The sequence below is a fragment of the Aedes albopictus genome, chromosome 1, assembly GCF_035046485.1.
Source record: "Aedes albopictus strain Foshan chromosome 1, AalbF5, whole genome shotgun sequence".
Taxonomy (NCBI): domain Eukaryota; kingdom Metazoa; phylum Arthropoda; class Insecta; order Diptera; family Culicidae; genus Aedes; species Aedes albopictus.
In genome coordinates, this window is record NC_085136.1 from 8,458,455 (window position 1) to 8,486,037 (window position 27,583).

The window sequence follows — 27,583 nt, forward strand, 5'->3', positions numbered from 1 at the left end:
GTTTGTTTATTTTCCCCTTTTTTCGACTGATTTTGTTTACGTTTTTTAGCGAATGGCAATGTGTGTGATCAAAACAATCATGATTCCGAGCAACGTAAGTTTCATTTCTTCCCATCTGTATGTTTTATGTTTTGTCTGCCTCTCTTTCGGCGAACTACATCTCTCTACATAGGGGGGCAACAATCTCTGTTTAAGGGTATGCGATATGCGGTTGCTTGATACAGTTTTGCACTTATACGATTTTACTTATGCACTTGCACGGATTTATGTAAACATTTATGCGAATAAAACCAGACTCAGTACGTATACTTATCGCATTACGGAACTATACGAGTTGTAATGAACAAAGTACGACTTCATTCACACAGTTATACGACTAATTGCGTAGCATATACAACAGTAGTATAGCGTTTATAACGATTACATTCACTTCGTGGTAGCACTTTCGTACAAATCTATTCAATCTGAATATCTTCTTACAAGTTCTGATTGTCTGATACAACGAAGTGAGTCACTAGTATCTTATAGAAATTGTATTCCTAGATATATCGCATACCCTTGCTACTACTACCCACAGACTAAACTTCAAAACCAAACAACAATCCGCAAAACTCATTTCTTCCATCCATTTCCAGCTTTCATGCTTTGCTACACACAAGACGACGCAAACGCCGAAGGTGAGTTGAGTTATTTTCTCTATCCATCAACATATTCGAAGAAATGTCCTCATAGTGCGAAATTAAACACTCATTCACACCGTTATAATTGCCGAATTCGGTGTCAAAATGTCGGTAAACATGTTTCGGGGAAATTACCAAACTTAGATAGAATCTATACCAAGTTTTGAAAATACCAAAAACCTTTTTTCGGCAATTTTCAGAATTTTGGTAATTTTTTCGAAGTATGTTTTCTGAAACCATTACAGAAGTTAGTATTTTTCAGAATGAATGATTGGTTCAACAAAAAATCAATTAGAATGTATACAAAATGACGTTAGATAACATAGATTAGGGGTAAAACGGACTACTCCCATTTTTAGCCAAAATTTACCGTTAGTCCGTCCCTTAGGCAAATCTGAGAATCGCAGGTTACATTTCCAACGAAAAAACAAAAGCTTTCCCTACAGCTTTCAGTATCTATGAGCTACGAAATTGACTGATTGTTGTTCTTCTTCAAATGCTTGTGCTTCTTTTTCGCGATCGCGGTTTTGCCCTAACCAAAAAAAACTACCATCCGCGTGACGAACCCAACAAACTCCCTTTCGCCCTTCTCTCCTGTTCGCTAAACTAAACCAAAAAAAATATCCAATCCAAAACTCCCATCCAGGGGAAATAATCTACCGCGTGGAGTTACCCGACATGGAGCAGATAACTCTAATTTACCTGGAGAATAATGATGCTGATTGTAAGTCTGGCTTCCGTCTATCTTCTCTCACTCTCACTCTCTCCTTCTCTTTCTCTCTACATCTATTTTCCTGTTCTGTTTTTTTCGTCTTAACTTGGTCTAACACAACTCTCATGTCGTATATTACTACCTTCTACTGTCGAATCTACTGTATAATTACACACGACTGACTGTTGCATATGGCCTTTTTGGTCGTCATTACCTCTGCGTGCGCAACGTGGTCAGATCTAACAAAAAATACACACCTTTTTTGAACTTGTGTCGCAAAGTAGGCTGTGACCCAAGTGCGCGCAAAGGTTACGGCGGCCAACAGGTGTAATTCACTAACAAAAATGAGAGCATGCCTACCCGTGTAGGAGTTAGCATATATTTTTTTTGTGCTAGGCGACGCAATCTTTCTTGCGCGCCATGGGAGACCATTCGACGACAAGTTAACTATCGTAGTGTAGACTTGTTTCTTTTTAGACTCAGTAGTTTGTAAAAAAAGTTCGTGTTTTTTGTTCAGTTTTGCTCGGTAGTTGCCAGTAGTAGTTTTGATTTGACGGATTCAGTTGGATTCGTTCCGTTTTTCTGCATGGTAGTGATTCTATGTATTTGAAAACAGAAATTTTCGTTCGGTGTAGGTGTTTATGAATCTTCGTATTTGAATCATATCTGAGGACTACAATTTACATCATGTTCACCAAAGTTATGTTATTTAGGCTTCTGATAACTGATAAATGATAGTACGGTTTAAAGAAATTATTCTTCTTCACTAGGTTTATCTAATTCGCTTCCTAAAGAGAGGTTTCGTGAAATCCAATTTCATATTTTAGTGATTGAATAGTTCCAGATATTTTTTGTGAGAACAGGGTAGAAAAATTCGATTTACCGGTAAATTTACCAAAAAATTTTCAAATTACACTAGTTTACAAAATAAAACGAAAGTCGTGAACTTCTGTCAACGACCAAAATTTTTGAAGCACAATTTAGCGCTGATTTCGAAGCCGACCTTCAAAAATTTTTAAGTAGAACAGTTTTTAAGCTTTAGCCCAATATCGAGTACTACAAGTTTTCAAAATATGTAATTTACTAAAATTCAAATATATTGCGTTTTGTTCAACCGATTTCAAATCTTTTTCCATAAATTAAAAGCTGATTACAATACCATTCGATCATCTGAATACAGGTCTTGCGCCTGATTGATGAATTTCAAGATATTGGCGAGTTTTAGGGACAATCTCCTAAAATTTTAGCAAAATTCCCAATTTTTTTTGAAGAAATGTATTTTTTTATTTCAATAAGAAAACCCCTATTTAAAAATTCTTTCTCGACGTTTATTTGACATATCATGTGTAGGCGAGTTACAGTAAAAATTTCAGCGCAATCGAAGCATTGATTACGGAGAATGAGATGTTTGAAGTGAGCAACTTTGCTTAAAAATAGAACAAAAATCGATTTCAAATCATCACCCTTGTATGGAAAGTCGAAAAAATATCCGGTCCACTGTAATTTTTTTCCTTCGCGTTTTCGAACTCAGGGCATGATTCTATACCAAAAATGATCATCAGCTTACCGAGTTCAAAAATGCTGTAAACTAGTGTTATTTTTCCAAATTTTTACGACATAACCTCTACTTTTAATCGCCAATGTCAGCATTATTCCTATCTTTGAGATAACTCATTTGCATACTCAGAGACGTAGATAAACCTTTGTACTCCGATGAGTTTTAAAGCAGATTTTAGGCCCTCATCTGCCAATAATTGTAGGCTTTTAAGGTAGTGTATTTCGGGCTAGTGATATACATTTGAAAACAAGAACGTGGTCGACATCGTTAGTTATTGAACCTTTTTGAAGTGGTGTAATGAATTATGTCGATTCCCAGTCATATTTTTGCTAAATATCACGAATCGCAGCAGGCTTTGCAGTCTTTGTCGTTAACCTTCATGCGGCCAACGTACATTTTTCACCTTCGGAAAAGCACAAATATGGTCATAACTTTTTTGTTTTTCGATGGATTTTGATGAAATTTTCACAACTTCCCGAAAAACTCTTCTAGTTTATGAGGGGCTGTTCATAAACCACGTAGACCAAAATTTGGATATCTCAGACACCCCCCTCCCCCCTCGTAGACTTTTGTCCATACAAAAATTTTGAAATTTGTATGGAGCGTAGACTTTGGCCAGACCCCCTCTCCCCCCGAAAAGTCTACGTGGTTTATGAACGGCCCCTGATGCCGGGGACATGGGTACCTGGTCCACATGGTTCCGGAGTTATTCCGGATTGTCTTGGGGTACCAAAATTGGCCACATACTTTGCGCAACGTATATCTCAAGATCCCGATGAGGTAGAAGTATAGTATCTTTGGCGAATTTGTTCAGCAGGTTAAGAACTAACTGGCAACGGTGACTTTGATTCGCGATTCAGCCGCTAGGCGGCGCCAGTGTCAAAAATGTTGAAACCCTCATATCTCAGAAACCTGATAAGATAGAATTATGCTGTTTTCGGCAAAGTTCTTCAGCAAGATCAGAACTATCTGATAGTAAAGTCTTTGGTTTGGGATTTATCTGCTTGGTGGCGCCTTGTGTCTGAAATATTAAAACTCGTATATCTCGATACCCTAATGAGGTACAAGCATGCCGTTTTCAGCAAAGTTGTTCAACAGGCTAAGAACTATCTGGCAATGGCATGTTTGGTTCGAGAATCGTGCGCTAGGTGGCACCAGGGTAAAAAATGTTCAAACTTCTATATCTTAGAATCCAGATAAGATAGAATGATGCCGTCTTCAACATCGTTCTTCAGCAAGCTAAAAACTGTCTGATAGTTGAGTCTTTGATTCGTGATTTATTCGCTAGGTTATTCGCTATACCGTCTTTGACCCCCTGCAGATAAATTTTGTCACCCCACAAGATTGCTCCGTTTTTTTCTTCCGAGAATTTGTACAGGAACTCTTCCGGGAAATTTTCCGAATCCGGGAATTCCACCGAGATTTTCTCCAAGAATTCCACTGGGAATCCCCCAAGAACTTCCTCCAGGAATTTCTTCAGGAAATCTTCCAAAAATTCCTCTAGGACATCCTCCAGAAGTTCCTCCGGGAAATTCTCCAGGAATTTCCAGGAGCTCCTTCAGGGATTCCTCCAGGAATTCCACCGGAAAGTCATCCAGAAATTCCTCCGGGAATTTCTGTAGGAATTCCTCTGGAAATGTCTCCGGGAATTCTTCCGGAATTTTTTCCAGGATTTCCAGGAGCTCCTTCAGAGATTCCTCCAGGAATTCCACCGGAAAGTCATCCAAAAATTCCTCCGGGAATTTCTCTAGTAATTCCTCTGGAAATGTCTCCGGGAATTCTTTCGGAAGTTCTCTAGGAATTCCTCCACGAGTTTTCTAGGAATTCCTCCGGATTTCCTGCAAGAATTTCCCCAGGAATACCTCCATGAGTTCCTCCGGGAATTACTCCATGAATTGCTCCGCGATTTTCAAGAATTTCTGCAGGTTGGATTTCTCCGAGAATTTTTCTAGAAGTTCCTCGAGCAATATCTCCAGCTAATTGCTTTGCGCAAAGTATGTGGCCAATTTTGGTACCCCAAGACAATCCGGAATAACTCCGGAATCATGTAGACCAGGCACCCATGTCCCCGGCATCATAAACTAGAAGAGTTTTTCGGGAAGTTGTGAAAATTTCATCAAAATCCATCAAAACACAAAGTTATGACCATTTTTGTGCTTTTCCGAAGGTGAAAAATGTACGTTGGCTGGATGAAGGTTAACAAGGAAGAAAATAAAACCCGCCAATCAGTTCAGTCGAACTTTTCTGCACCTCCGAATATCCAATAGGTTGTGAACCCAAACTCCAAGCGAAGCGTGAACGTTTCTAGAAGCGCCATGGAAAAAAGCAAGGCGTCAATCGTGAAACTGAATAATTCCAACTACTCGGTGTGTAAATTCTGGGCGGAAATGCTGTTAACTCGAGTGGACATGTGGAAGAGCATCGAGCAAGAAGCCTCGGTGCTCGAGGAAGATCTGCAACATTCCCCGCTTACGAAGACGGTCCAATAAGCATGAGAAAACATCCAAAAGCATTACAAGAAGACGCCCTCCTGTACATATTTCTTCGATAAGCTTCGTCAGCCATTCCACGGAACTGCGGATTCAACAATGAAAGCAAGTTTTTCGAGGGAGAATACAGAAAAATTCAAGAAAACATAATCGGTAAAAGGTCATTTGCATAAACTGCATCCAGTGAAGACGCGGTAACGTTCGCCATGTAAACATGTGACGTCATTCTTATCGTCCTTTTATGCATTTGGACAGTTTGAATTACGTCATTGAAACTGTCAATTTTTCGAAATGTATCACCTTCTAAATGTTGTACACCGTGGCCCTGATAGCAGGATGACCAGTAAATTCTGGTGAGAGGACTGTAGCCTAGGGAGCATCCCAAGGTGGTGAATACATCAGAAGTGCGCTGAGAAAGTTTTAAAAGCATGAAAGTATTCTGGCGATGTTTACCGCAATCTACTCTCTTCAGGCGTCGCCAAAGATAAGACCGGTATCTAGTCGAGCTGAACCGGTGCATGCTGTTCAAAAACTCAAAAATGCTACTGGGCTGAGGCGATAAGTACTGCCGTCTATTTGCAGAAGCTATTACCTTCAAAGTTGGGTTTAACAACTTCGATCGTGCACTGGTACGGAAGGACGCCGGGCGTTATTGACGTACTTGAAGTGCTCCGCATGTTCACTAGGCCGTCCCTATTTTTGCAAAAGTTGGAAATGTTAAAAGCTCAATATTGCAAAACGATCGTTTTAGCTAAAAAACCATCATGCCAAAATTTGAAGTCCGTATCTCAAGGCTAAGTAGTCCCCCACGGGGCCTAAAGTTCTCAAAAATTGTATGGGGTCAAAAAATCATGAAATTTTTTCGACAAAAAAAAAACCCCTATTCTACTAGAATCGATGATTTTAGGACCCTAAAGGGCCAAAAATGTGCTCAGAATTGCGGTATCTCTTTTCGTTTTTGAGTTATTGACAAAAAACTACCTAAAATTGAACATTTTGACCATTTTTTAAGATCCCTGAGGAAACCTGCCATATTTTGTCTAATAACTCAAAAACGAAAAGAGATACCGCAATTCTGAGCACATTTTTGGCCCTTTAGGGTCCTAAAATCACCGATTCTAGTAGAATAGGGTATTTTTTTCGTCGAAAAAATTTCATGATTTTTTTGACCCCATACAATTTTTGAGAACTTTAGGCCCCGTGGGGGACCACTTAGCCTTGAGATACGGATTTCAAATTTTGGCATGATGTTTTTTTAGCTAAAACGATCGTTTTGCAATATTGAACTTTTAACATTTCCAACTTTTGCAAAAATAGGGACGGCCTAATGTTCACGGAAGAGGAAGAAGGTAAGTCCGATGTCGATGAAGCTAACGTTCATTCGGTACTCGCCGGACCACAAAATATACCGCTTCTTGGGTCTTTCAACTCGACAAGTGGTCATTAGTCGTGACGCAGCAAATTTCATCGTGGAGCAGCACTTTGAACAAGCCGAGAGCGTCTGTGGATATCAGAAAGTGAAAAATGTCGTTGAATTCAAGTTGGGATCGGAGCCAGTCGAGGTCGAGGCAACGATAGTGATCACCTGCACGATTAAAATTGCTATTGCTACACTGCAGGAAGATCAATCCGCCGAATCAAGAGAATGCCACTAGTGCGCTACTCCTAAACGACTGGTATGATTCCGCATTCGCATGTCGAACCATTAAGCTACAAATAAGCAATGGCCAGTTCGAAAAGTATGTTCTGGAGTCCAGCGATGGACGAGGAGCGCACTGTCTTCTACCGTCATGTGGACGGCATCTTAGTAGACTGATACTGCGAGATCTGATTCGAAGAGATAGTTTTTCTCTTTCAGAAGTGCTTTGAATTAACCGTGGTGACCCCACGAAACTCTTTGGGATTAAAGTAATCGAAGATCGCCAGCCTCCTGCAGGCTCGCTAAAACGATTGGCAAAAGCGAGCCTGCAACAAGTTGAGGCGCCGCGAAAACCGAGTTTGGGAATCGCTGGCGTAACGGGATACGAAGCTTGCTGCGAGATTTGGCCAATCGGATGCGAAAGGCGGCTCGAAGATTCCGATAGAACCTGGTTTTCTGCAAAAGGAGATTCAGCTATTCTATCGAACGTCGATCAGTATCAACGTCTGGTGGGTGGCTTGCTGTACATTGCAGTGAATTCACGACCGAGTGTCTCGATCAGTAACTCAATTCTTCGACGATCAACCAGTCAGCTCTGGGTTAGGAACTGAACAGTAGTAAAGAGGGTGTTTAAGGCTCTATCGTCCCCCGAATCAGACACCATCGCTCTGATTGAGACGTGCCGGGAAGTCCAGTGCTTGCGTAAATTGTAAAACGATTTTCAATTGAGGTCCATTCGAGGGGCTCAGAAGCGTTGCACAGTGTTTCTGCCGGTTACGGGAGTTTATAGGAGCGTTACAGGGTCGTTTTATAGGGTTTAAGGGGCGTTTCGAATGTGTTTCAAAGGCGTTGCAGAGAGTTCAATGGTGTCAAGGAGTTTCAGGAAAGTTCCAGTGGGTTCGAGGGAGATTAAAAGGGTTGTTGGAACGTCCCTGGGGGCTTATGGCGCGTTAAAAGACATTCAAGGGGGCTACAGGGGGTATCCGGACCTAGATCCGGACCGTTTTAGCGACGTTCAGAGGGGTTGCAATTTTTTTAGAGATTTTCCGGCGCCTTCCAGAACTATTTCGCGGTGTTTCAGGGGTTCCCATGAGGTATCCGGCGTGTTCCGAAACCCATTGAAACCATCTGAAATGTTCTGAAACACCTTGAATCACCTATGTAACTCTATTGGGACTCCCTTGCAGGGTGGCCACAGACTCGGGAATTTCGGGAAATGCGGGAAAAAGTCGGGAATTGAATTTCGTCGGGAAATATGCGGGAATAAGTCGGGAATTTTGTTTATCATCGGGAATTTTTATTCAATTTGCGTTTAGCTCCTTCCGAATGTAAACCCAAATCTTGTTTCAGTACTTTGCTAACTTCAAATCAAGATTCTTACAAGACTTTACAATTTTACAAATTTTAAATTTCTGTGGTTTAGTTGGTTACTGCGCCGGTCTATCGAAAACGGAGGTATTGGTTTCGAAACCCACCTGAACGTGATTTTTTTTACTAATTTATCAATTAGTAACATTCTGTGCTTTCAAATTGCAAGTTTTTCCAGCATTCTTCAATCCCTCCTACAAAGCCTTTATGTTAGCATAACCTTATAGTTCATGGAGTTTTTTTTTTGAACATTTGATGATGAATATTGGTTTCTAAATAACAAATGATTTCTTGTGTGATAGAGATTGTCCGGTTGACTAGCTTTTTATTATCATTACTGGATCTCAAATTTAGGCACTAACATATGATTGATTTTTAAATTTTGAAAACTGATTTTTGAATGGGTTAGCCTTCAAACGTAAAAAAATATCCCGAAAAATCAAGAGTTTTGGTAGAAAATTGTAATAATTTTCAGCAGCAATGCCAAGCAATAGGGTAATTCGCTAATTGTTGAACACTACCCAAATGTTGAACAGTTTCTGAATATTTTATTATAAATCATACTTAAGTAATTTTCATCCAACGTAAACGTATGATGTAGATGCATGTACATATGTGTCGCGATATTGCTCTAATTAAGTTACAAAATTATACATATTTTACGTCAAAAAAAAATTGATTGCAAATTTTGTACCGCTGATGACACGAAAACTGCACAATTCTTAAGATTAATTTTAAGAAATTGCTGTTACGAAATAAGCTTTGCGGGCAAATCGACCACAAATATCATAGGCACACCATAGTTACAAGAGCTGGAAGGATGTCCTTAACAGTTTAACATTGTTTAAAATCACATTTTCATTGTAATTTAATTTGAAAAAAATATTTTTTTTATCACACTATCATTAGGCATCCATGATCCAATTGTTGAACACTGGCATAACCTACGATGTTAGCATGACTGCTAGAATTTTTTTTTTCTTTACTTAGCCGTGCATTTCATGGGGTTCCAAGGGCGTTCCAGGGTTCGTGTTCTAGGGGTGTTCCAGTGGGCTTCAGAATGATTCCAGTGGTTTTCAATGGGTTTCAAGGGCGTTCCAGAGGTGTTCAAGAGGAATTCAGAGTGTTAAGTGGGTCCAAGGAGTATTTCAAGGCGTTTCAGGAGGCTCAGGAGCAACCCACGGGTTTTCAAGGGATTTAAGGTTCGTTCCATGAGTGTCCTTGGGGGTTGAGTGGGTCCCGTGGGTTTCCAGGAGAGTTTCAGGGGCTTTTAAAGGCGTTTTTTTCTTCTGTCGTTTTCGTTTCTAATCAAATCTTTTCAGCCATTTTTGCATCTAGTCATGTTTAAAACGATTTCAATCCACTAGAACTCTCTTCAAATGTTCGATTCCTTGTTATTCAAATGAATTGTCACTAGCTCGGACCAGCTGGGTACAAAACACGAAAAACCCGGAAAAAATCCGCCAGAGTGAAAAAATATCGGATGTCGGGTCAAAGTCGGGTCAAATTTTATCAAATGTTGGACCACTGTTGGACCCACATCGGGTAACTGTCGTGTCTAAGTTGGGTTTGGTGGCCAAAATAAAAACAGGTGAATGATAGGTTGATGTCGGGTTATACGTCATCAATTTCGAACAAAGCTTCAACCGTTCAACAATTGGCGAGAACCGTCCAACATTAGGATGAGCTAGCTTAAGGAAGCGTTCAACATTTGGGTTACAGACTTCCCATACAAATGTTCTATTTTCTCTTAGAAAATGGAATTTAAGGGAATACAAATTCAATGGGCAGTATAAGGGATAAGTAGAACTAGACGTTCACTGGATATTTTTCAACTAAAGTGGAATTATGCACGGAAAAACAAACGAAAACCAAAATGCCGGTACTAACCGTTCAACAATTGGCGAATTACCCTAATTCTTCCATTTTTCTTAGAAAATGTTTAATTAATCGTAACATAATTAAAAGTTTACCTTAAATTTAAATCATCACAATTAAATAATATTGCACAAATGGTTTTAGACTTCTTATGGATATTCACAGAGAATATTTTCTTTTCCTGCATTGACGAATTTGTGTTTTAGCGAAATGTTTGGCGAACTTTGAAGAGAATTTTCTGACTGGAGAAAATTTGTGTCATGTTAGAGATTATATTTTAATCGTTTCTGTAGTAGTTCGTGATGGTACAATTTCTGTTTCTTGGATGAGTTTTAAGCCAAGTGTCAATTAATATTTCCAACAAAAGATTTTGAAATAATTTCGAAATTTATTAGTGAAAACTTTCCTGGAATATCTGTTTGTAGGAATCTTTAACGGTATTTCGAGCGAATTTCTGATGCTCCCTGTAATATCTAAGCCATAAAGTAAGAATTTCTGATAGTGCCACTTTTAATGTTTTTGAAGAGTTACTAAAGGAATTAAAAATTCAATCGTTTCAAAAGAACATCTGGCGGATTTTTATTACAATATTCACTGAACGTGTAGCAGCTCTGAAATTTATGACGAAACACTTGAAGAGACTCCTGGCGTGTTTTCAGTAGAGATAAAAAAAATGAGCATGATCATTAGGGTGGCCTACACTTGTATGAAAAACAAAAATTTCGAAAAATGCCAAGTCTTACCTCCAAAATCAGTTGTTTTGGACTCCCAGAAGCTACGCTCAAAATTTGAGCAAAATCAATTAAGCCTAAGGGGGCGCTCAAAACGCTTGAAGTTTGTATGGGAAAACTTGGCCAAATGTATGCAGAAATTTTAAGTTTTCGCATTTTGCCGCTTGGTGGCGCTGTAATTAGGCTTAATTGGTTTTGCCCAAATTTTGAACGTAGCTTCTAGGAGTCCAAAACAACTGATTCTGGAGGTAAGACTTGGCAGTTGCTACTCCGTGATTGACCAGAGCTGGCAGAATTGCACAGAGAACCAATAGATGCGGCCTGGGACTAGCACACCTTCTTCAATGTACACGTTCCGAGAGTTAAAATTTCATTCGGTCAATAACGGCGCCGGCCACGTCCTTACGATCAACCGGGGAAGGGAAGGAATGTTAGTTTGACAACCGTTGCTACTAGAGGTTATATGTACTACTGGACCCTCCACAGTTGTCACGTGAAGGAGGTTTTGTTAGTATGTAGGAGTGGATAGTTACATAGATCAGGATTCACTTTGGTAAGCGATAGGATCAATGTAATCGTGAGCATATACAAAACACATACCGTAAAATGGGGTAACTTTGATAGTTTTTCAGCGAATTTTCTCAATATTTTTACATGTAGCAGTATTTCTCCGAGTTTTATATTGTTAAAACAAGTACTGGGGTATCAGTTATCAATTGCAATTAAAAGATTCGATAATCTGAAATATTTTGGATAACTTTTAGTTTTTCGTATAACCGAAAATCAGATTGTCATTTTGGGGTTACTTTGATAATGCCCTAAAAACACATCAAATCTAAAAAAATAGTCACAGATTGAAATCGTAGGAGTATGAACATGATGAGAGAAGACTTGTGGAATATATTAGATAGAATTTTAATAGCAAACATTGATTTTTCACTAAATTCTACATATAAAAATGAGTTTGTGGAGTATTGAGCGCAAAACACAATAAATTTAGCTAACAAAAGTCATTATCTTTATAATAATAAATTCTTAACGGTACATCAACATTTGATTACATGCTATTCATGGTTAGTTTTCTTTTTTTGGGTAGTTTTTAATGTTTTATTAACAAATTTTGAACAACACATATTTATCTACATGAAATTACAAAGGCATTGCATACTTTGAGGCGTTTATCAATGTATGGAGATTAATATCCCATTTTACAAAATTGCTTCCATTTCGTAAAAACACACTTCGTTAAGAGATTCAAGGCCAGATTTGGAATCTACTATGATAAATCTATCGAGAATAAGAGTCCATTCATTGAAAAAAATAGTTGTAACGAAGTCGTATAGCAGATTGTTTGAAGGGGTTGACAAATGACAAAAATATCAACATTTTTTATTTTTTGTCCAAAAAGTTGAATATAAACTAGATTTTAATGAAAGTACGTCTAAGATGAACTTTCATATGTATAGAATTGATTTACGTTTACCTTTTTCTTAACTGGTGAAGGAATCATAGTTATAAGATAAATTACACAATGCCTGCCGCACTATCAAAGTTACCCGCATTATCAAAGATACCCCGTTTTAAGGTACATTCAATTGTGCCACCTCTCACTTTGGAAGAATGGTGAGACCTTGAACATTCTCAAGAGTTTAAAGCATGTCTTATGATACAAGAGTGTGTTACCTCGCAATTGAGAGGACTGGTGAACCAATATGCAATATAACTCTGTAATGTAATTCGATATACTCGACCATCCGGAGCCCCGCCCGGTCCCGGAGCTCCCCAAGAATATATATATATGATTACTAATCAATAATATGATTACTGATTGATTACCAGGCAAATGGTAATACCAACAGGGTATCGTTTATCTATATATATAAAAATGAGTTTGAAATTCCTTTGAGGCAACAAAACTCAAGAACGGATGAACCGATCAGCATGACTCTTGCACGGTTCGGTTCGTATTCGTGGTGGCTGTGTTTATATGCACAAAAAGTTACGAAAATCAACTAGAAAAGTAACAAAAATGATAAAGTACTGATTTTCTATGAGCTGGGAAGGAAATCAACATGATCGAAATGAAATCAATCAAGAGTGCGGTGGTATTTTGAGCTCAATAGTTGTCAAACCACCCCCAAGACGGCAAGACAAAGTTTGCCGGGACAGCTAGTCTATATATATAAAAATGAGTTTGAAGTTTCTTTGAGGCAACAAAACTCACGAACGGATGAACCGGTTGGCATGATTTTTGCACGGTTCGGTTCGTATTCATGGTGGCTGTGTTTATATGTACAAAAAGTTACGAAACCCAACTAGAAAAGTAAGAAAATTGATAAAATACAGATTTTTCATGAGCTGGGAAGAAAATCTACACGATCGAAATTAAATCAATCTAGAGGGCGGTGTTATTTTGAGCTCAACAGTTGTCAAACCACCACAAGACGGCAAGACAAAGTTTGCCGGGACAGCTAGTCTATATATATAAAAATGAGTTTGAATTCCCTTTGAGGCAACAAAACTCAAGAATGGGTGAACCAATCAGCATGAGTCTTGCACGGTTCGGTTCGTATTCGTGGTGGCTGTGTTTATATGTACAAAAAGTTACGAAAATCAACTAGAAAAGTAAAAAAAAAATGATAAAGTACTGATTTTTCATGAGTTGGGAAGGAAATCAACACGATCGAAATGAAACCAATCTAGAGTGCGGTGACGTTATGAGTTCAACAGTTGTCAAACCACCACAGTTTGGCAAGACAACGTTTGCCGGGACAGCTAGTACTAAATAAATTACAATTACAATTACTAATCAAGGTTGGCTTGAAAAAAATTCAGCTTTATACAACTCTCCGCTCCCCAGAAACACGTCCACGAGTCCGACCTGTAAGTTGTTTTCAGTAGAGTTAAAAAAAATCTAGAAAAACTCTTAGTGTAACTAATGCAAAACATGTGAAACTTCTTGTTTGAAATGTGATCTTTGTAAACGTGTTTTGACCTATTTCCTAATGCGAATATGAAGAATTGCTTATGACATTTTTGAATAAAAGAAACACCTGTGCGGTGTTTTCGGTGGAAATTGTTACGGAAATCTTAAAGGGCAGAAGAATGCCTCAAGTACTGGAAGAATTTTAGCCCATTTCTCAAAGGCCTATCTGAGCATTTTTTTGTTTCCCTTATAAGGAGAATTAATCCAATGTTTTGAATGCTTCTCAATTTATTTTGCATTCCTAGAGGAATTTAACTAAAAAAGATGACCATAATTTGTTTGAGAAGATGTATTCACTATTCTTTAGGTTCCACCAAAAAAAATTCGCAAGTTTCCAAGTAAGCTATTCAAAAACGTAACATTCCCGATGTTTTGTCAATGTTGCGACCGCTGTTGGCCTGCTGGGTTATGCGTGCGGAAAATTTGCACACTTGGCAAAGCGTGTACTGAAGGCTTTAGTATGACAATGACACTGTAAATATAGCACTAAGATTACAGATCCACTTGAAAGCTTGGATGTATTATAATCTCAACAGGTATTATGCGTTGCGCGAAAATTTGTACGCGCAAGCGCCCATACATCTCCGCCTGTAATAAAAATCATTGCGGTGTTTTCGGCGCAGTATTCCTTGGTCAATTCGCGCACTTATTGTAGAAGACACCATAACGATTAAACATACCAGCGGAGGTCCATGAGCGATTTCGCACCTTTTTCGCTCTCTATTTTCTTGCAACGGGTAATACCTATATAAAGAAAAGTTGGGAAAATTCAAAATTAATGCGGGAAAAAGTCGGGAAAAATGCGGGAATTTAAATTTTGATTTTGTGTGGCCACCCTGCCCTTGAAAGCATCCCTTAAACCTTCTTAAATCCAGTTCTAATCCCCTCTAAAACGCCTTACAGCCTGACATCCCATAAAACGGCTTGAAACGCTTCATTCCTTTCCGAAACCTCTTCTAAAATGTCTTGAAACGCATTGTAACGCCTTGAAACCCCTCTAAAATATCTTTGAAGGCGCCTTGAGAGCACCCTGCAATTTCCTGAAAAATTGGTTTCCGGTTTCGAATCCCTTTAAAACCATTAAGCCTAGTTTGGTGTTTGAAAGGAATCGCTCTAGAAACTTCTTGACCGATTCCTGGCAGAAACTTTCCACGGTGACTGCCATTTGAACTGTCATTTCTTCGCAACTGCGTACTATGATCGACGAAAAACGGTTTCTTGGGCGATTCAGGCAAGGAATTTCCCATGCATCAAGATAGGCCGAAAAATTCCTTCTGAACTGCAAACAGCGCTTTAGACACGCCTTGAAATTTCCTTGAAATCCCCCTTGTACTACCTGAAACGTCTTGGAACGCAACACATTGGAGTAAATCATATCGAAATCTGATCATAAGGGGGAAAACACAAAATAAATCAATTGGATTTTAGCCGTTTTTTTGATATAACTCACAGTGCGTGCAAGTTTTGACCGTAAAAAGTGAATAAAATTGATTATCAATCAATTCAACGATGCAGTTTGTTAAAGAAGGTTAATGTTGTTATTCTGTTTATTTGAAACCCAAACAAATTGACATTATGTTTTCCATACAATATATGAAACATAATGAAAAAAATATTTGATGGAATCCTTTACCATGTATTCAAAATGAAACAAGTTGATTTTCCGGCTGTTTCCGGGAAATCTTCTTTTAGTGTACGATAAAACTATTGTTCCTCTTTCAAATGCACAAAGAAAACCTTCAGGATGTTTCCGATTTCAAAAGTTGCAACACTTTGAAAAAATCATGATAATTTATACAGACTTAGATAAAATCACCGACTTCGGTAATATTTTACCGAAATCTCAACCGTTAAGTTTTGTTTACCGAAAAAATCGGTAAACTGGCAACATTTACCGAACTTTGTTAAAGTTTGACAGATAAACGATAATATTTTACCGAAATTTTGTAATTTTTACAGAATTCCGGTAAAATCCATTACCAAACGTTCAGCAATTGAGATTTCGGTAAAAATTATCGAACGCGATTAGCTGTGTATGATATTATTTACTGGCTATCAAAGACATGTCTTATTTCTCTTGATGAGAATATTTGTTTTATGTCACAAGTCAAGTGACATTTTCATTGTTAGGCACAAGTATGTGGCTCAGTTACGGCAAACTACTTGCAGGTATAACATAGTAACTCGTTTTAAACAATAAAACCATTAAATTAATACCTAATCTATTAATAAATCTAACAGTTATTGGGGTAAATGAACAAATCAACATAATCCACCTTAAAATTCTACATAAACTTTTTTTTTGTCTCGACCGTTTAACTATCCCGTATCTAATCGTCCCCCTTGTTCCTCCCCATCACTGACGGAATGTATGTAATACCAAAACTACTTTAATTGTTGTCTTATAACCTAGAAAGGCATTGCATCCCCAACTGAGATGGCTCACGTTTCCCATTATATCGATCAATGTTGTTGTTCTCATCGCCTACTGATCATCATTAAACTGCTCAACTACCTACTTCCCTATAATGGCTGTGCTCGAGCTCCCTTTCCGAATCTCGATTGATGTTTCGTTTCAGTGTAAATTCTGTTGAATCTTTCTTTCGAAATTACTAACGAAGCATCACGGACGGAACGTCCGGTCGTCCGTTTTACCCTCGATCAGTGTTCCGCAAATTCGCACTCGGGTCCAAATTCCGCAAATCGCACCCCCCGGCAATCAATGGGAATGATCTCCAGGTTCACTTGAGCAGTTTAACGGTTTTAGTGGTGCGTTGGGGACTTTGCTTGCAGTCAGCCTATCACCCGCGTCGTTGTGTAGAAACGATGAAATTCAGTTTTGGATCGTTTTCTTTTTATTTTTCCCCCACGAATACAGCTGAGGAGAACATCCTCTCGTACGAGTCGGTCCAGCGCCTGCAGATCAGCTACACCCGCCCGGTTATCATCTTGGGCCCGCTGAAAGATCGCATCAACGATGACCTCATCTCGGAGTATCCGAACAAGTTCGGTTCCTGCGTTCCTCGTAAGTTGAAAAGCATCCAATTAGTTTCAGAACATTTTATCAACGAGCGTTCGGTTTTACAGATACCACCAGACCGAAGCGGGACTACGAAGTGGATGGGCGGGACTATCACTTCGTGGCGTCCCGGGAACAGATGGAGAAGGACATCCAGAACCATCTGTTCATCGAGGCGGGCCAGTACAACGACAACCTGTACGGCACGTCGGTGGCCTCCGTTCGGGAGGTGGCCGAGAAGGGCAAACACTGCATTCTGGACGTGTCGGGCAATGCGATCAAGCGGTTGCAGGTGGCGCAGCTCTTCCCGATCGCGGTGTTCATCAAGCCGAAATCGGTGGAATCGATAATGTAGGTTTCCGTTTTGGGAAATGCAAAGGTACCTGATGTTTTAAGAATATGGCGTTTTTTTTCAGGGAAATGAACCGACGAATGACTGAAGAACAGGCCAAAAAGACTTACGAGAGGGCACTCAAAATGGAGCATGAATTCGGTGAATATTTCACAGGTAAGTGGAAAGTTTTTAGAACGAATATGCTAATGGTTGATCAGAGTTTCAAAACAATTTCTTTGAAGGTGATCTAAGCGCTAAACAAAGAATTCTTACCAGTTTATGAATTTTCTTCAGAAAATTTCTATAAATGCTATCCTAGAAACCCCACCTGCTTTTCATTAAAGGAATTCTAAAGATTCTTCTATGAAGCGTCCCTTAGAAATTCCTCTAGGAGCTGTTTAGACAATTTTAGAAGTAGTTTCTTCTAGAAGTTCTACATGTTTTTCTTGGTCTTCTTCAAGCAGGAGTTCTTTCGGAGATTACTGCAGAAGAAGTTCTTTTATGAGTTTTTTTGTGGGATTCTCCAGTGGATACTTCAGTGATTTCTCCAGGAACGCCAAAAGTTTCACCAGTGATTACTGAATCAGTAGCTCGATCAGGGACTTCTCAAAATGATCCTCCAGAAGGGTTTTTGTGGAATTCATCAATTTTTTAGGAACTTTTTTTTAAGATTTCCTCCTAGGATCTCTCCAAACATTACTCTCGGTTCTTCTTTAGAAATCCCACAGCAAACCATTTATGAATTATTCCTCTGAAGCCCAACCTAGATTTGTTCAGAAAAGACGAAAGAGAAGTAGGTACTCCAAGTGTTTTTCCAAGTCTCCAGTAATTTCTATGAAAAAGTCCCAGAGTAAGTATTGGAGTAAATCCCCGATGATCTGCTGAACAATTTTTGGAGGAATTCGTGGAAAAACTCCTGTAGAGGCACCATTGCAGGTAATCTTTGAGACTGGCCAAGGACCTCTTTGACAAACTTCTATTTCTTGAAAAGTAATTGGCGGTGGAAGTTCTGTAGAATTTTCTGACAGATTTCGTGGGGATATACTTGAAAGTATTCCTCAAGAAGTTCCAGGTGAATCTTCCGAAGCAATTCCTGAGAGAACTACCCGGATAAACTTATTGTGAAGTTTCTAGTATAATCCCCAAATGAACTCTTTCTGTAGAGATTGTCTAAAAGAATTCGCAGAAGAATGATTGGGATCGCTACGCAATAACCTCTCGAAGGTTTTTGCGAGAAAACTGATTGAAGCAACTTTGATACAATATTTGCTGAAACCTGAGACTACAAAATCATCAAAAGTTATCTTTTCTGTTCTCGTCACCGCTGCACGAAGAAAACAATAAAATCGTCTTCGTCTGAAAGAACAACGGTGACGACTTACTAGCCTTTTCATTGCCGAAGAACTTTTTTAAATGTTCCTCCTGGAATTATAAATGATAAATGATTCGAGGATTTATAAAATGTTTGCTCCTGGGATTTCTCTAGAAAGTTATCCGGGATTACTCTCAGAAGTTCTCTCAAGATTTCTCCCAGAGTTTCGTTTAGATTTTTTTACAGAAACTCTCCAGAATTTCCCGAAGGTTTATCCCGGCATGTCTTATTGGGTTCCTTCTTAGGTTTCTACTAGAGGCTTGTCTGGGATCTTGCTCAGAGTATCTATCGGGATTTCTATTATAGATTCTATTGGGACTTCTTTAAGAGTTCCTGGAATTTCTACTGTGATAAATAATTCGAGGATTCATAAAATAGTTGCTCCTGGGATTTCTCTCGAGCGTTATCCGGGATTACTTTCAGAATTGCTCTCAAGATTTCTCCCAGAGGTTTACCAAAGATTTTCTCCGAAGTCCCGTTCAAAATCTCTGCCAAAGGTCCTTCCGGGATATCTCTTTCCTCGAAGTTCTACCTGCAGTTCTCTTGGAATCATACTGAGAGGAATTACGGTATGAATCCTAGGAGAGAAAAAAACTAATGAAATCGTGAGCTAAATCTCGGAAATAATCTGGGCCGAATTTCGCCTGGAACTCCAGGAAAATTCCGAGAAGAGTTCAAAGAAACAATCCAGTCTGAATTCAAGAAGGAATCTCGAGAGAAATTGTAGGAAGGATTCTGGGTGAAATTCGAAAGAAAATTTGAAGGAAATTCAATGAATTCGGCATACATTCAAGATGGACTCCTAGATATAATTTCGGAAGCAATTCTTATTGTATTTTTTAAGGAATTCGAAGACGAAATCTCATGAAATTTGAAGAAATCTGACCCTAATTTCTCGAAGAACTGTTCACTGAAGATTAATCCGAAAGATTATTCGAAAAGCAAGTTTAATCAAGAAGGAATCTGGATAACCATGCTAGAGGAACAAGAGAGAGGCTCCTAGATCTAGCTCTTGCAGATATTTTCGACAAGCCGACGATTCCGATGAGATGCTGCAAATTCCACATGAACGCACTTGAAGTTAAAAGCCATCTAGAAATTCCTCTACAAGGATTTTTCCTGAAACTCCTGAACTTCTCGATAGAAACCTCTTGGAGTGCTTTCCAGAAATTTTCTTCCGTATTTTTTCATGCCATTTTTCTTAGTATTCCTTTTTGAGTTCTTCCTGGAGATTTTTCCGAATTCCTACTGGAATTTTTCAAAGATTCGTACAATTCTGTCTAGAATTATTCTTAGAGAATCTTCCAGGATTACTGAATTCCAACCGATTTCTCCTGGAGTTCCTCACGGGGATCCTACAGAATTTCTTGCAAAGGTTTTCCCGTTATTGCTCCCAGAGTCTTTCGGAGCTCCTCCTACGTTTTGTCCAAAGAAATTGTTGTTGGGTTTCTTCCGTAATTCATTCCGAGATCTCCACAAGAGTTTCTCTAAGGATTTAACTCAGATGTTGTCGCGGATTTTCTCATAGAGTTTTGCTTGGTATTGGGATGATTTTCCGGTTTTAATCTTGAGAACTCCCTTGGAGATCGTCTCGGAATTTCTTCCAGAGTTTCATCGAAATTCTAGTAGGGTAGAAGCTTCAGTTTTGGCCAGCCCGGAGTTTTGGCCATAGTGCGGTATTCAGCCTGTTACGATCTAAATCGGCATAAATTTATTTTTTACTAGTAGATTCTAATATAATATGATGATTACAGCCGTGAAAACCATACATTTTGATTAAAAACTGGAAGAAAAAAATATATTTCTTTAAAAAATCAGCTCCCATATATCTATTTTGGCCAGGGTGCTTCTAATTTGGCCACTCCCATAAGAAATACACGTGATTGGCCAAAATAGAAACCAAAGCTGAGAATATGGCCATAACTGCGGCAATGCTTCTATTTTGGCCAGTGCTACTTTTAATGCAAAAATCAAGTATTAGCTTGATTTTTACATTTTTCCTACAAAATATAGATTGAAACCTTTCATTTATTGCGGCGCTCATAATAAATCCACATTGGGCGGCGGCGATATGGCCGCTAAGAGATACCCGCGATACAGACGCAATGTCAAAATCGAACAGACACTGTCACCCACCCAGCAGCATCGCAGCAGCCTTCAGGCCGTTCATATCAAAACAACAGTTGGCACAATGGCAACTCAGGAGGCCAGAAATCGTAATAATATTTATCGCGATATTGTTTCACTACGCATACGCATCACCTCGTCGGCTTTGTGTTTAATAATCGGGATGTTATTTGGTAATGCTGAAGGAGGATGCGGCGTCATCTTTTCCATTTCCACATTGCGTCTGAATCGCGTGCATCTCCTCGCGGCCATATCGCCGCAGCCTCATGTGGATTTAATATGAGCGCCGCATGCAGAATTTCTGACCATCAGGTCGCTCATAGTGGTGCGCTCATATTTTGACAACTTGATGGAAAAGAAGAAGACAAACGCGTTTCGCGGATTTATCTTGCAAGGCACAATAACACATTGGTTGTTTTCATTGAATTATTGGTTATTTTTATAAAAATGAGTTCCCTTAGACTGGCCAAAACCGGCGCCCGCACCCTAGAGCTTCTCCAAGGATTTATAAAGGGGGCTTTTCACGAATTTTCTGCAGGAGTTTTTTTTTATCTGTATTAACGAGATTTTGAACCCTAGGCTAGTTCATCTCGGGACCCACACTTTACTTCCCTTCCGAAGGAAGAACTCACATTTTGCGAGTTTGTCGGGAGTGGGATTCGATCCCAGGTCCTCGGCGTGATAGTCAACTGTTCTAACCATCACACCAGGTCCGCTCCACAGGAGTTCCTCCCGGGATTTCTTCAGATGTTTCTCCTGTAATTTCTTCAAGAAATTTTCGTGAGCTTTCTTCTTGTGTTTATCCCTGGATTTCAGCTGGTATAGTTCCTTAAGATTCTCACAGGATTTCTTTTGGCGTTTCATCTGAGATTTTTTCGGAGTTTCTACCAGGACTTCTCTTTTAGTAGATTTCTTCCTGTGTTTTTTTTCCTGAGTGCCTTTTGGAATTCCTATAGGAGCTATTGCTAATATTTCTTCAGAGCTTTTTCTAAGTTTTTGCTCATAGTGGTTTGCAGAGTTTCTTGCAGTGATCCTCTTAAGACTATTTTTTTTAGATTTTTTCTCAGGATTATACCCTCAGTTCTTCTCGGCATCTCTAATAGAAAATTTTCCTGATATTTTCTCCTTATGGGATTTACTCAATTTGTAGTTGCTTCCGAAGTTCTTGCAGAGATATTTCCAGAAATTTTTCTTGGAATGTCTCCTAGGATAACATGCAAAATTCTTTGTAAGAAATTCCCGAAAAAAAGCATCGGAATGAATCCAGATGAAATCTTGCTAGAATCTTCTCCAAGACTTGGCTACTGGAGAGGAATTTCGGAAGAAATCCTGAAACATCTTAGAAAACAGCTCTGGGAGTAATCCCGAGAGGAAAACCTCTAAGGGAAATCCCGGAGGAACTATGGATGAAACCCCACGAGAAATCCCTGAAAGACTTTCTACAAGAATGTCGCCAAAATCCTGAAAGAAGCTGCTGGAAAGCTATTCCGGAAAACTATTAAGAAAGAAATCATGAAGGAACTTGGGATAATTTGTTAAAGATTTTTTTTGGAAGAATCCTGCAAGAAATTCTAGAAGCTTATCGGGAAAACCTTTGAATGGAATTCCAGGAGGTATTCCCGCAGAAACCCTGAATTTAAAATCCCGTTAAAACCCCGAAAACATTTCGAAAGAAACTATGTATGGGATCAAATACGTCCCGAAAAAAAATTGAGGAAAAATTATGGAAAAAAATTAAAGAGAAATCCTCAAAGAAATTTGGAAACGAAATCTTGAAAGATGTTCAATAAAATTTCTTAACAAATCTCTGAATTCTCTCATTAATTCATCAATCATTAATCATTGAAAGCATTTTTGAAAAGTATTCAACGGAATAGCCAAGCTATCCGAAGAATGCAAAAAAAAGTCTTTGGAAGAACTCAGCGATTTGGTGGAGTTTTTTTTTAAATAACAAATATTACGCAACTTCTTTTTAAAATTTTACCTTATTTTTGTGAAATTTTATGAAAATTAGTCCAATTTTTGAAATATAAATCCCCTGTAGAAACCTGGTAAGCTCAGGGAATTTTATTTTGAGTAGACACCCTGCAAGGAAACGTACAGATATTCCTTCTGGAATTTCAGGATTTCTCGCCAGATTAATTCCGCGTTTTATTTTGAAATTTGCTTAGGATGCTGTTATTTGCTATTTGCACCCTGTGATTCTCCTAGGATTTTTTTTTCAAGAATACCTCTCGCCGAGATTCCTTTCGAGATATCGCCAGGGGTTTCCACGAGATTTCTGCAGAAGTTCATCCCAGGGTTGCTGCAGGAGTTTCTTCCAAGAAATGTTTCTGTGATTTTCGCGGGATTTCTCCGCAGAATATCTCAGAAAAATTTTCTCCCAGAGTTTCTCCCGCACCTACTACAGCAGTTTCTCCCGATTTTTTTTTCTGAGGATTACTTTGGATTACTTCGAAAACTTCTTCAAGGACTTCCGAGAGTCCTGCACTGCCTCCTTTGATTTTCCTAGAGTTCCTCACGAGATTTCTTTAACAGATTTTCTTGGGATTTCTTTTAGAATTTCTCTCAAGATTACACGCAGAGGTTTACCAGGGATTTCTTCCGGGACTCCTTTCGAAATATCTTCACTGATTGCGCCAAGGATTTCTCTTAGAAGTTTTCCTGTAATTTCTCCCGAAGTTCTTCATACGATTCCTTCTCAATCATACTATGAGAAATTGTGGTGAGAAATCTAGGAGACAAAACAAGGAGAAATCGTGCGATAAATCCATGAGAAAATCCCAAAATCTCTGGAGGAACTTCGTGAGAAATCTATTTCGGGTGAAACTCCGGGAGCATGCGCTTTCATCTGAAAATCCAGATTTATATCGACTCTGACTCAGTGCTGAAAATGTCATTTCGATATATCTAAATTCAACCACCTGCAGCTCATTTCAAAAGCTGAACCTTCGGATATGGTATATGAAAAACGTGTGCGATTAGACCAGTTCTACAACAAGAAAGTAATGGAAACTCGCTCTTTTTCGAATATTTAAGGTAAATGTCACGGACAAGATACAATGCCGATTGATATTCACCATGAATATCAATAGTAAGAAATCAAAGCTTGTTTTTCTCAGAGATGGCGCCACCACATTAAAAGTAAAATCATTTTTCTTGTATGGACAAATCATTGGCTTGCACTCGTTCCGCATCGCAGCGATTTGTGCCTTGGGTTACCCCAGTTGCAAATTAGAATCAAAATCATTATACCTACGCGTTTCTTCTGGATTCATTGCAGTAACAGAGAATTGATTACATCACCATACAAATTTCAAGTTGTTTACTTCTTTTTTTCTGACTGGCATTTTTCACCCGTGTTGCGCATGATGTTTCGAGTGGATAGGTGCCAGGCGGCGCCGCTGTATATGTGAAAAACACATGGAACACGAGCGCCGTCTATGATTCCGTAGCGCAAACTTTTCTGCTTGTTTACACTGTTATCACGTTTACCGCATTTATCAGAAAAGCGCCACTACCGGCACTTTAGCATAGGCGCAGCTGCTTACTTCCTATTGACATTCTTCAAAGATAGTGATATTTAACATGGCGACCGTGACTTCATCATATATATGAATATGGCGACCATGACAACACAAAACATTTAAACATGGCGACCGTGATTACATCATACGTTTGAACATGGCGACCGTAATTGTACATACATTTAAACATGGCGACCGTGAAATTTTACATTTAATTGTTGATGGACTCAATCGTGGTCGAGTAGAAGTAAACAGCCAATGAACTCCATAGCTTTGGTGAACCAGATTTCAAAATGGCGATCTGTTCCCCAAACACATTTCCCTCGGAATAGTTATTCATGTGTCGTATCTTCTTCCCGTCCATCCACCCCACCCACTCGCGAATCCCCCCACAGCACTCGTCCAAGGCGACACCATCGAGGAGATCTACAGCAAGGTGAAGAACGTAATCTGGTCCCAGAGTGGCCCAACCATCTGGGTGCCGTCCAAGGAATCTCTATGACCTCAAGCGAATATCACGTGGACGCTGCCACCAAATATGCGCGCCCGGCCCGTTTCCCGATCCGGATATCACCATTGACGGTAGCCCTGTATGGACGGTAAATGAATAGGGCCCGGAGAAAGATGAACAACTAAACCGATAGGAGAAAAAGAAAAGAGAAAAAAAATATGGTGGTGAATGGTGAAGGAACACGTACATTCTGTCTCACGAAGGAACTTACACACATACACACACTTACACACACACCATTAGTCATTCACACTTGTTTAAGACCCTGGATGTGATTACACATTTTGCGGGGTAGTAGTTGCGCGCAGTTGTGCATCAAATCAATATAGCAATTTGGCTGCTAGCGGTAAATGAAATGCAAGAAAAAAAATGGAGAAAACAAAGTGTAAACATGTTGTTGTTTATTATTATTTTTAAATTATATATTGATATATTGATACGAGTACGAGCGTAAGGTGAGTAAGATTTTTAAGAGGAAAATTTGCATTAAATATGGACATTTATTTAAATTATTTTGTTCGAAAATAATAAGCTTATTACTTATTAATGAATGTTTATTAAATCAATATATTTATATAAAAGAAACGCATATATAAATTATATATCTAATGAGAACCGGATTAAACTATATAAAACACTGCATACATTGAAAATGAAATGAAAAATGTAAAATAAAAACGAAAAACCTATTGAAAGTTCAGAAATAGTTCGCGAACAGCTCGCGAATCCTACGTAGGCCCTCCCTATTTCAAAACCCCGCCCATTGGTCGAAAAGCTTTCAGGAAGATTTTCATAATTAGAATAGAATGCGCATCGGTTTTTGGGAAGAATCCAACGGCATTTATAAGCATATGCGCAGTCACCTCATCATACGCAAAATCAAAGCAAAAAGTGTTGTTAGTCTAATTTTGGACAATCATCAACGTATTTTCCCCCTAGTAATGACCCCGAACCTGTCTCAACACTTACAGCCTCTCTCTCTCTAACTCTCAATAACCAGTCATCGTACGAGACAAACACAAAATGAAAGTGAACGTGAACTAACTCGCCTAGCGTTAAAACAACAAAATACAATAAACTCGAAATATGTAACATTGTTTTTAAATTAACCGAATAAGTAATTAAAGTTATGGTTTTTAGACGACTTCAATTCTAACTCACTCATCCCTCCTCACGAAATGATTAGGTCCCCCCAAGTGCAAGCGCTGACACCATTTTTTCTTTGTTTTTATTAGTATATAAATAGTGCAAATTAAGGAAGAGTTAAGAACTGCATCCGGCTTTGTTCGCTCGGAATCATCTCACGCCAGGTAGGAATTCCGAAACAGAATTCGATCCCTCGAAAGTGGGGGAGTATCCCATTTGGCATAACGTCTCTCAGACATTATGGTAAATGGCGTTATGCCAAATGGGGGCACTTCCTGAAAGTGGGAGTACTCCCATTGGCCAATCGTAGCTGGTTGATGACATAGGAGCAACCTTACACTAAACAGCATTAGGCCAAATGGTGGTATTCCCCATTCAAACAAATATCGATATACCAAGACGCCTTTGTTTGTTTTCATTGACGAGAACCGACTTGATATTCGTGCCAAAATTTTACAAAAACCGACCCCTCTCCTACCCCAAGGCCATCCACCATACATCATATCCACCTATAACAGTCAAACGTAACAATAATAATGGTAATAGAATGCGGTCATTGTTCCCACTCACTCGGCTGACGGTGGTCGAGTGTAATGAGCATAAAAAAATGAAGTATAGGTATTATAGAGAACAGATCAAACCGAAATAAACGGCAACTATAATGACAAAACAGTTAATCACTTTTCCACTACTTAACTAGATTGGCATTCGTTCACTTCAACTACCTTCTAATCGATTGGGTAGTAGGTCAAAATCGCATCACTTTCCTCCGATCTCTGCCGTAGACAAATTCTACTGTTTAGAGCATCCTTCAGCTTCTTCTTTTCATTTCGCAAAACCCCTTTGAACTCACACCAATTGAAATCGGGAAAAAAATCTCTACTTAAGTGTGAGACAACAAGGAAGGATAAAAGTAAAATATATTGTAATTGAATTAGAAAGCTGCCTTAAAACGAAATCCCAAGTTTTATATTAAAATGAGATCATTTGGCTAGAGCAAATAAAAAGAAAAAACCGTTAAGATGAAACAAGAAACTGACGATGACTATATGTATATATGATCACAAAAACAGAATAAAAGAAACTAAAAGCAAACAAACAGAGAATGTTAAGCAAATTAGATGAAAACAAAGATGCAACTAGATGATGATGATCGCGAAAGGAGAAGATAACTGATAAAACTCGTTGAATTGTTCTGATTAGTGAAAAATAAATGAAATGAAACGCAGAGAAACTAACACTCATCCACAAAGAGGAAGAAAAACTCACACACACACATACATACACAGCCCAACCGCGCAGATTCACCTCCTCTGGGTGATGATTGGTTCGCCGATTGAAACCACCACCACCACCGATGATGATGATGTTGTTGTTGCATCTGTGGGAGTGAGTGAGTGGTGGCGGCCAAATCGGACCGGCGAACGAAACTTGAAATGTGGAGAAACAAACAAAAATGTTTAACTCTTGTAATTGCAATAAAAAACGACATTACGTAAAAAAGAA

General features: G+C 38.9%; 1 protein-coding gene across 1 annotated transcript; it reads left to right on the forward strand.

The window, feature by feature from the left end:
• Window positions 1-49: 49 nt before the first annotated feature.
• LOC134284456 (disks large 1 tumor suppressor protein-like) lies at window positions 50-27,583 on the forward strand (the record flags this gene model as incomplete). Its single annotated transcript, XM_062843310.1, is given in 7 exon segments — window positions 50-94; window positions 636-677; window positions 1,327-1,404; window positions 16,920-17,066; window positions 17,129-17,411; window positions 17,477-17,568; window positions 24,816-27,583. Coding segments are annotated over 7 exon segments (794 nt in total), but the record flags the coding sequence as incomplete, so codon positions are not given.